The sequence below is a fragment of the Poecilia latipinna genome, unplaced genomic scaffold, assembly GCF_001443285.1.
Source record: "Poecilia latipinna isolate Pla-1442-1.1 unplaced genomic scaffold, P_latipinna-1.0 Scaffold169, whole genome shotgun sequence".
Classification (NCBI taxonomy): Eukaryota; Metazoa; Chordata; class Actinopteri; order Cyprinodontiformes; family Poeciliidae; genus Poecilia; species Poecilia latipinna.
The window spans coordinates 180,907-191,441 of NW_015112785.1; the positions used below are offsets into that span (position 1 = coordinate 180,907).

A 10,535-nucleotide genomic window follows, 5' to 3' on the forward strand; every position below is an offset into this window, starting at 1 on the left:
CTTTAGAAATGTAAATACCGTATTTTTCGGACTATAAGCTGCTACTTTTCTCTCACACTTTGAGCCACGCAGCTTGTAGCCTGGTGCGGCTTTTCTGTGGATTTTTCTTCAACCACCAGGGGGGGCTCTTTAACAGGAAGTGAATTATTGGAAGTCAAAATAAGTAAGCTCGGCATGAACGCATCCATCGTTCGGCATTGGAGACGCAGGGCTGCATCAGTAATAAATCCAGATTTATGAAAAACCGAGAGCGGCTTATATATGTACGTTTCCAGTTTTAAAAAAAAACACTTTGTAGATGCGACTTATAGAGAGTCCAGAAAATACGGTAGATATCTTTTCAGCACTAGTGGTTTTTACTTGATATTAATTGGACAGGAAGGACACAGAGACGGGCGACAACAAGGAACTGCGGACCGGAGTTGAGCCTCTGTTTCCGGGTCGCGCTGCACCACGCGACGTCCCGAATCCCATCAACCTAATGCTGGTCTTTGGATGTTAAACATTTATAACCATCACATCCTGCGCACGATATAACAAACACTTCTGATTTATTTTTAACAATACAATGCAACATATGAAAAGTTAACTCCTAAAACCTGAAACCAATTTAAAAAAAAAAAAAAATCAAGTATTTACAAAGTTTAAATTGGTGTAAACGCCTCAGAATTTAAAACAAGTTTTAACCAGACAATTATTTTTTTCACATTTTCTACATCAAAATTCTCTGCTAACGTTTTAAAGCTCCGTTCTTCCTGCCGCCTCCCCTCGCCCCCCGGCCCGTCCACGCCCCCCGCCTGCGGCCGGCCGCGTGGTGGCCCGGCTTGGCCGTGGTGAAGGTGATGCACTGCGAGTCCAGGTAGTCCACCAGCTTGGCGGCGCCCAGGCGGATCCCCGCCGCCTTCAGCTGCTGCTGGAGCTGGGAGAGAACCAGAGGCTGGTACTGGAGGATCCGACCGTACAGGTCGGAGTCGGACAGGATGAAGGAGCGCACCGCCTGGAGGCGGTCCTGGAGGCGCGAGGCGGCCTGAGAGGACGACACGTCGCTGTCCGAGTCGCCGTCGGAGGAGAGAACCAGCTCAGGGTTGGACCTGAAGAAAACCAGCCATCATTTCTCTTCCACTTGTACAATTAAACGCTGCTTTGCGTTTGTAAAAAATCCCAAATGAAATATATTTTGCAGTTGGAAAGTTATATATTTGACATAGGTGGGTAAAGTTCCCGAAAATCGTATTTAACTAAGAGAAGCACTACTTCCACATATTTTACTCACGTAAAAAAAGTATTTGGTAAAAAGGCTACAGAAGTACTGAGTAACTGATCAAAACATTAATCAGTTAATATTTGAAAACTGCATTATCAGGCAGACCAAAATATAAAATTATGTGAAAATGTTGCCATTTAAAAAAAAAAAAATGAAAATAATTCATGTAAATAACTTAATTACAACATCAGGCAAAATAAGCATTTTTCCAAATCAATTTCTTTCAATATAAAACTCAGTTTAAAAACTGCAGCTGTGTGTCTTGGTTAAAACAAGCTTGTTCTTCATTCAGTGAAGTTACTCAGGAATTTTATTCAAGCCATACTAACAAAAAGTAAAAAGTACAGCATAGCATAAATACTTATAAAAGTAAAAATGTTTTCAAGTTACTCCAGTAAATGTAGCTGCATACATGTAACTAGTTACTATATACATTGATAAACAGCCCTCTGGGGTCTGAACACTTCTCCACTGCACGTGTGTTTTAGTTTGTAGAGACAGACTCTGATCGCTCCACACACCTTTCCGACTCGTCGCTGGCGGCGGTGGACGAGGCGTTTGAGCCCTGGGAGGCAGAGAGCGGATCGCCGGCTTCCTCTTGGTTCGTTTTGACGGGGGACGCGGCAGCAGCGGGCGCCGTCGGCTCTTTAAACCTTGCGCAGGACACCGCCCTGCCCAGGGGCGCCTCTTCTCCTTCCTCCTCCTCCTCTTCCTCGGAGCTGGTCAGCTGGTGGGTGTACTGGTGGATCTCCTTCAGCTTGAGGACCATCTGACGCTTCGGTAAAGGCCGCACGCCGAAGCTGCATGACGGGGGAACGTCAAAGGCGAACAGATGGACGGGAGAGAAAGGAGAGAGAGAGAGAGAGAAAAAAAAGAAGCAGCCTGAGATCGACTTAGCCGAGAGTAATCTGATTGGTTCATCACTTAATCACCTTGGTTGGGATTGAGAGGAAGAAAGGGAAAAAAAAAGAAAAAAAAAGAAAAACCAACTTGACCTTTGTGTAAACTTTGCTCAGGGTGAAGATGATGATGAAGGAAGTGAGGATGAACCGACTGACCTGCTGAGTTTGTTCTTGAGCTCCGGCGTGTCCATGTCAGAGTAGTGAGGCATGGGGGTGATGGCCACCGGGGGGCGCCGCCGGGTCTGCTTCCACGATTCTGACACAGCAACGGTTCATGAGCAAAGAGGGTTTTCATGTTGTGAGTACGGCAGAGGATCAGTGATGCTGTGGGCCTGTTAGTCTCTCCAAGACAAACTATCAGAAATACAGCTACAGCTAAAAAACAAGCGCTCAATTAATTTCAGTAACTGACTTCAAAACTTGCAAATTATATTCCTTATGCATAATGTGATTCACTTTTATGGCTCAGAGTTAATAAAAACTAAATTTGATTTTTTTTTAGAATATCTAACTTAGAAACTTTACCTCACAAACCTCTCAAAGCTTTATTTCAGTTTTTTTTTTCTAGTACGTTTTGCTTCCACTCAACTTTCCACTAAAAAAAGCGACTCCCTTCTGTTAGGGGGCATCAGCCACCAACTCCCGTTTCAAGTCGACATGTCTGTGTTGTCACAGCAACATGTCTGCATCAACAAAATCTTTTTAATGATTTTTAAAGCTGCAGTCGGTAACTTTTATTTAAAAAAAAAAAAACGGCAAATTTGACTTTGCAGTTTCAAATATGAAAAACGTTTTTTTTTGTAAAAGTTACTTGACGCAGCATTAAATAGTTTTCTCTGAAATAAAGTTATTGAAGATCTTTGAATTTCTTAAGATCGCCGTAGTTTGAATAAACATGTTACGTGAACTTTTAGTGATTAAAACATTTTAACACCTACTTGGAGTTTGGAGCAGAGCCGCCGGGTTCGCTCTCTGAGACAGAGGAAGACCCTCCTCCTCCTCCTCGTCTTCCTCCTCTCCTGCTCCTCCATCGCCCTCCCAGCTGCCCCATATTTTGGAGTCCAGCAGGTCGTTGTGGACCTCTGGCGTGGTCAGCGGGCCTGGACCTGCAGCAGGGTTCTGGACGCTGCTTGCAGCTGTCGGTCTGGACGCTTCGGGTCTCCCTCCGGAGCTGGACTCTCGGGTGTCGTCCAGCTTCAGGCTGAAGCCGCCCGGGTCGCCGTCGGCGCAGGCGTCCAGGCCCCAGGAATCGTTAAAAGCTATCGGAGGCTCATCCATGAAACTTTGCTGGAAACTAGAGTCCCTCACATCTGGGACAGACGTTACTTCGTTCGTGTCGCTGACGCCAGGCTGCACGCCGGACTCCACAGGAGAAGAAGACGAGGACTGACCTGAAGGGTTGGACATGTGTGTCCTCGCTTTCATTTGACCCGACGTGCTGCTGATGCTGCGTGGCTGCAGAGGAGCCTCGTGCTTTGAGGAATCTCTAAAGGAGCGGTTTGCTCCAAACGCTTCAGTGCTCCTCCGTTTGTCTGGGGAAACTTGGCGTTCTGCGGAGGCTTTAAGAGGAGTGCTGGAGGTCGGGATGGGGTTCCTGGACGGCGAGAAGGTGTGGGACGGGTCCATTCTGGGGAAAAGCCGCGTCCTGCACATGCTGCTGTCGGTCTGCACGGAGGCGGTCCTCGTGCTTCCGACCGGAGACCTGACGGGCGTGGAAGGGACGAGCCAGGAAAGCTCTGGCGAACACCCGGCGGGATCGCCGGGACAGAACTGGGAGCCACAGACCGATTCTGTGGGACTCGGGTTCTGGCCGGGTTTGATCCCTGTGAAGCTCCGATCGGCTTCCGCCTCTTCGCTGGAGTCGGACAGAACGATGAGCTCGGCCTCGTCTCTCCTCGCAGGCGAAGGGGTGGCGCTGCGACGACCTCGGATCTCTGCTGTGGCTTCTTCGCCTCGCCCGTGTCGGTCCTCCGGAGCCGGTCGCCCCGGAGACGGCCCGGGGACGGGAAGGTTGAGGGAGGGTTCGTCGGCGATGCTTGCAGACGACTGAAGCAGAGTCCTGCAAGAGTGTTTGGGTGCCGCTTCATGAGGAAGAAGAGGAGGCGAGGATGAAGCCTCTCCGCCCCAGGACTGGGAGAAAAGCCGACTGTAGCTGCGGTCCGAGCCGGGTTCCGGTTCCGCATCTTTCTCCTCCTCTTCCTCCTTCACCCTCTGCCTCTGCGTGGCGGCAAACTCATAAATCTCCTCCAGCTCCTCCTCATTCACTCGCTCCTCGCCGATTTCTCCGTCGCCCGCGGCGACCTCGTCCTCTGGACGATCCTCCTCCGACCGTCCGCCTCCATCCGAGTCTTCCTCGTTCCACATGGATCGAAGGAGCTCCACGAAGGCCCAGTCCGTTTGGTTGTTGACGTTTTCTTCCTGGTTTACGTCGAGCCCGTCGTCTCCCGCCGCCGCCATGTTCTCCGGTTGGAAATGACACAGCCGCTCCAGCTCCTGCAGGTCAAACCTGGAGACACAGACGTTGAGCGTAAACGCGACTCAAACTTAAATTGTTTAAACTTTGACTGGGGCTCTACAACCTGAGGCTCTGGAGCTGTAAGTGGCTCTTAACTACGGCTGAAGAAAAACTAACGAACCAACTGATGTTTTAGAAGTAAATAAACATAGACTGGTTTCAGCAGACGCCAAAAGTATCAATGATATTGCTTCTTTTCTTTTTTTTTCCTGAATTTTCCCCATGTATCAACATTCCATAGAAGAAACCGTATGCATCCTCTTTTTGCAAAAGTTTTGTTTTTCTTTACTTTAAGCCCTAAAAATGGAAATAAAATGTAATATGACAAATTTCCTAAATTATAAATTAGAAATGATTTTGTCATTTTATCAACAGAGACATTTGTGGCTCTAAACAAGTTCTACTTAGGTGGACTGATTGGGGGCGGGGTGAAAGGCTCTTTGGATTTCAGAAGTCGTAGACCCTTGGAATAGGCCGATGTGAAACAGGAATATGGTTTAATTTAAATATTTCTATTAAATCTGAAGATTTAGAATACAGTCTTTTTGCACATTGGTCAAGACCAGAGCTCCTTCTTCTTGTCACCTACAATTGACCATTGCTAACTTTGAAAACAGGAAAAAGCAGCTGGACTCCATATTTATTCAGCCGACACCTGGTTGCTCTGGATTTCATCATCATATGTATGAATAGTGAATTCAAATAGACATTACACTTTTGGATTTCTCTTTGTAAACCATTTTTGATTTTCCTTCCACTAAACAAATACAAATCACTGACTATCACGCAGAATCTCAACTGAACACGTCAGAGTTTGTGGTTTCAGGCGTGTGGAGCTGACCTGGATGCCAGCTCCAGGACGTGAGGCCGCAGCGACGCAGCGACGCAGCAGCGGGCGGTGTAGAGGTACCGCAGCACAGCCAGCACCGCCTGACCCGGTACGTCGCTTAGCAACACCCTCTGAGCTGCGGCCGTGCCCTCCTCCTGCACACCGAACCCACTTTCATGCACCTGGAAGAGGAGGGACGGATCGCAGAAAGTTAAACTCCGTCTTAATCTATCAGAGCAGAAGACAGTCACAGGTTTGCAATATTTCACGGGTTTTGGTCCAAATTATCACCTCGAAGAGAGAAAAACAGTTAAAGGATGCAGATTTATATGCGATATAGGTCTATTTGTGGTCATCATAAATGGGACTATATCTATGGATTCCCCAACTAAAATTTACAAATATTAGTTTTTATAGTACAATTAATTTTAATAGCTTTATATTACGATCTCAGAAAAGGGAGGGAAAGAAAGAAAAGACAAAACAAACACTTCTCTTTTTTGTTGCATTTTTCCAAATTTTCCATGAGTCAAAACATCCAATAAAAGAAATAAAAAAATATGTTTTATAATTTAAAAATAGAATAAATAATTGAACCTGGGAAATTCTAAACATTTTTATTTTCCCCATACACATTGGGTATAAAGAAAATATTCAAATCAAATTATGGATTTTCAAAGAGTGCATAGAAATCCTGAAAAATGAATTATTATTGATTAAACTGAGTGTACACATCATCTGGCTGGATTAAGGAAAATCCATAATAATCTAACATACGGTTTATAATTGAGAGATTGGTTCACACTAAGAAAAAGAGCAGTAGTCAAAATAAGTTATTAAAAGACCAAAATTAAAATGACAATCATCCTTCTCAAGTAAGGAGTAATAATCACAACGAAGAGTTAAATATTAAATATTTCAGATGCTTCCTGCTCGTTTATGCCACCTTAGATATGGGGTGTAAACGACGTTATTCATTTAAAAAAGATAATAACATAAAGCGTCTAAAAACGTTCATCATTTTACCATTTCAGCCAGCAGGGGGCAGCGAGCGTACACCATGAAGGAATGTGCGAAGTAGACCTCTCCACTGTCCACCTGGAGCTGCAGGTCACTGAGCTGAGGGTTGTTGACCATGCTGCTCAGGTCTGAGGACAGCCTGGAGAGCGCCACCTACAGGGAAAACACCGTAATAACAGATTAAGATTACCACAGACAGGACAGCTGTTGTTTTCTTTTCTTTTTTCTTTTTTCTTTTTTTAATTCTTCCTGGTTTGTAATTTACACAAGAAGCAACAAAAAAAAATTCATTGACATTTTTTTTGACAAACATGTAGGTCAAGTTTAAGTCGCTGAAAACTTTGTGCTCACCGACTCATGTCTGGCTGCGTCTCGCTCTGCCTCTGGCTGGTCTGACCTCCTCACTGTCCGGCTGCTGCTGCCGGCGGTGTCGTCCGACGGCTCGGCCTGATCCTCTTCCTCCTGGATGAAACCGCTCAGGTGCTTGGCTGCAGAAACGGACCCAATCGAGATTTAGTCAGATTTTACTCACAGCATCCTTCTCATCTCTCCCGACCGTCATACAGCTCAGTGGAACCTACCATTTTTCTCCTAATGTAAGTTGCATGACAGGGTTTTACCTTTGTCAGCGTATCCGTATTGGGTCAGAGTCATGCCGTCTTCAGCCAGCTCCATCAGGTCTCGGATGGCCTGGCTTCCCACGTGTAGCTCTCCCCACCCTGGAGTAGAGGGAGAGGAGGTCTGGGAGCAGGAGGGCAGGGCGGGTGGGACAGAAGACTCTGGCTTGTTGCTGCTGCTTGATAAGACCGCATCTGGCTGGAAGCGGAACAGGAGGACATTAATTAAAGACATGTGCTTGTGTAAGAAACAGATTGTGTCGGTGCATCATTAAAAGTCTTAAATTCATACATCTAAAATTAGGGCCATAAAATGTCTTACATTTCTTTTTAAAAATTATGTTGCCCTTTAATATTTTAATCACAGGTCTTCCATTTTGTCGTGGCAGCACGGTTAATCTCCTACATTCAGTGCATTTATTTATTTATGTTATTGGAAAAACAGCACTTCATTGTTTACCGTCTTTCTGAACTCAATATTTCAAATCACATAACATCCCTCTAATGCAAAAAAGAAAACTACCACGACATACCATAATACTGCCAAGTCCTTGCAGTTTTAAACATGTTTAGCCTGTTTGTTTTTGATACCGTTTTTCCTTTTTATTTACAAAATCTACACACTTTACGGTCTGTTCTGAAAACTGTTATATTGTCAAATGTACCTCCCTGACTTGTTTTGTATATTATATATTATTTATGGCTTTTCTAGTTCAGAATAAGTAAAATAAAAAAATCTTCACCGCCTTCTGTCACTCAGACGTTTGAGGCTACCGCCAACTCGCCGCTAACATGTTAGCTAGCTAGTTAGCTAGTTAGCTTTCCTGCGTCTATTAAATTTACCGCCAGTTGACTGGATGATGAAGTTCGTACATTTTTGTGGAAATATAGGTCATTCATTATGGTCTTAAAATGTCCTAAATTTGAGTTGGTGAAGCCTGTAGAAATCTTGTATACGCTGGATTTCGAGTTTATTGAGAACAAATTGAATCTCCGATTTAAGGTGGTCTGTAAAACGAAACGCAAAGTAATATAATTTTTTTTAAAGGTGGGCCTTTAACTTTTAAGTCAATTCAAAACATGACAACAACAAAAAAACAGCAAAAAAAGCATGAAAATGAATCCTTTTTCCTCTAGTACCTTTGATAAGTCTGCCGTAGTAAACAGGTGCTGGAGCTCCGCAGCATAGAACTGAGACGGACAGGTGGAGCCTCCATCCAGCAGTGTACTTTTCCGCCAGAGGGGGGCAGCACCTGTCCAGCCGGGCAGCTTGCTGGGGCATCTCGTCGGGGTGGGAGGAGAGGGCGCCCGGCGGCGAAGCAAGAGAGCAGAGACTCGTTCCTGCAGCCTCGCCAGGGCCGTCTCTGCGTCCTGAACTAGGAGGAGTGGCGGAGGACGAGGGACGGCTACTTTTTTCTTTCTCACACGTCCTTTAGCTGCACAAAAACAGAGAAGAAGAAATGATGGCTGAGTTGGAGTTTATGAGATTCCCCAGACTGATCTATCACCAGATGTTGGAAAGGTGCTTAAATATAAGAAGTAGCGTTAAAGTGAAGTACATCTGGAAACTTTTCACTGCGTCCCTGTTTTTCCTTGTTTTGTTCCTAAATGGATTCTTTTTTTATTTTATTTTACATTTTTGCAAATTTCTTTAAAAAAAATTAAAGATGCTTTACATTTTCCAAATGTAAGGTATGATTACATACCTTTACAGCCTAAAGGTAAAGGTATGTACAGAACTTTACAGCCTATTCGTCCGGAAAGGTCCCAGAAAATCTTAGTGGTGGTACCGCACCAGCATCTGGCTTCCACGTCAGCAGTGGAGTCACGGAGCTGTGAGGCGGACCGCTCTGAACCTGCTGCTCCTTCTGCTGCTCCAGCAGGGAAGAGGACAGAGCCAGAGCCACCATGGTGTCCTCGTCCAGCCGGTCGGACTTCTTCCTGGGCTTCTTCCTCGTTGGAAGCGCTGGCTGAGGCGGCGCTTTCCTCTTGATGCCGCCCGTCTCTAGGCTGGGAAGAGGAAACGGGGACAGTTTCGTCAGCTTTACGCACTAAGGGGCCTGCAGCGTTAAGGATGCGTCCTTCACGACGGGGCGCTCACTGTGCGTTGGCAGAACTGCGGCTCTCCTCGGCCTGTCTCTGCAGAGCCTGCAGCAGAACGGCCGGGGAGACGCCCATGTCTGCGGAGCAGCGCTTCAGGTGGGCCGAGCGGCTCTTCTGGCTCTTGAACTTCTTGCCGCAGATGGGACAGTCGGGGACAGCGGAGGGCGGGGGGAGAGACGGTGCGCTCTGTTCATTCTGATCCAAACACCTGCAAGAAAAGCAAACACGTTTTTGTTTTTTAAACACAGACAGTAAATCCTGTGAGGATTGAGTCTTTTCAGAAGCTCAGTTAGCTCAGATTGTCCATTCAAAGCAGTTCTGGTGTCTATTTATTTATTTTGATAATCGTCCTGCTGGAAATTCTCATCGTGTTCAAGTTTCAACCATCTGACCTAAACCGTCATCCTCAGATAAAAGGAAATTGGACAGGATCAGGGCTGAAATGATTAAATGTGATGAATCGATTGTTGAAATAACTGTTAGCAATGGATTAATTGTTAACTGACTCAAAAGACTAAAAAAAAAAAGGCAATTTGCTGAAAGAACAACAGACTCAGAGCAGTAATTAAAACTTTACAAAAAATATATCTGTTTTGCATTTAAGATTAAAAAAAACTGTCAGAATGTAAATTCTGTTAAAATGTAATCAAAACAATAAACGGATCATCATCTAGTCATGCAGAAAGCTCTGATTTTTTCCACATTTTGATGCTGTGAGTTATTTTTCAGCTGAGAATGCGTCCTTCACTACAAATGATTAGCCATATGCTAAAGAAATGCTCTGATGTTGCATTTCAGGCAATAAAATGTTTATTTCCTCAATTTAAAAAAAAGGTATTGAGTTGTTTATTTCTGTCTTTTAACGTGTTTCTAATATTGTATTTAAGGCTGAAGTTGTTAAATGAAACATGCAGATTTTCTTTAACCCATTAACTGGATAAGACAGCAGGACTCCGTGGGATCGCTTTGCTGCCCGTCGTGTTCGCAGAGACGAATTCAGTAAAACAACAACTGAAGACGACTACTTCAAAGCTATTCAAGTCAGACGGTTTCAGAATGAATAAAGCAGCTTTGATTTGGAAAAATATTTCTTTTGTCTGATTTTGTAATTATGCTCTTTATATGAATTCTTTTCATTTAGGTCCTTAAAATAGGAAAATCTCCTTGTAATTTTATATTTTGGTTTGTCTGATGATGTCGTTTCTGAATATCAATTGACTTATGTTTTGATCAGTCATTCAGCCTTTTTTTTTTTTTTTTTTTTTACCAAATTATTTTTTTCACT

At 44.6% G+C, this 10,535-nt stretch overlaps 1 protein-coding gene across 3 annotated transcripts in view; it reads right to left on the reverse strand.

Moving 5' to 3' along the window:
• Positions 1 to 534: 534 nt before the first annotated feature.
• The window catches only part of slx4 (SLX4 structure-specific endonuclease subunit homolog (S. cerevisiae)), a 15,080-nt gene continuing 5,079 nt past the window's right edge, over positions 535 to 10,535 (reverse strand). For 2 of the 3 annotated variants that reach the window (XM_015029973.1, XM_015029975.1), the window contains 11 exons: positions 9,249 to 9,458; positions 8,943 to 9,157; positions 8,288 to 8,583; positions 7,151 to 7,346; positions 6,882 to 7,018; positions 6,537 to 6,683; positions 5,523 to 5,692; positions 3,105 to 4,672; positions 2,323 to 2,422; positions 1,786 to 2,064; positions 535 to 1,094 (listed from right to left, as the gene is read on the reverse strand). In XM_015029973.1, the coding sequence (XP_014885459.1) occupies positions 731 to 1,094; positions 1,786 to 2,064; positions 2,323 to 2,422; positions 3,105 to 4,672; positions 5,523 to 5,692; positions 6,537 to 6,683; positions 6,882 to 7,018; positions 7,151 to 7,346; positions 8,288 to 8,583; positions 8,943 to 9,157; positions 9,249 to 9,458 (3,682 nt within the window). In that variant the 3' untranslated portion in view covers positions 535 to 730. The remainder of the gene's footprint in view (positions 1,095 to 1,785; positions 2,065 to 2,322; positions 2,423 to 3,104; positions 4,673 to 5,522; positions 5,693 to 6,536; positions 6,684 to 6,881; positions 7,019 to 7,150; positions 7,347 to 8,287; positions 8,584 to 8,942; positions 9,158 to 9,248; positions 9,459 to 10,535) is intronic. The other variant, XM_015029974.1, reaches the window with a different exon arrangement.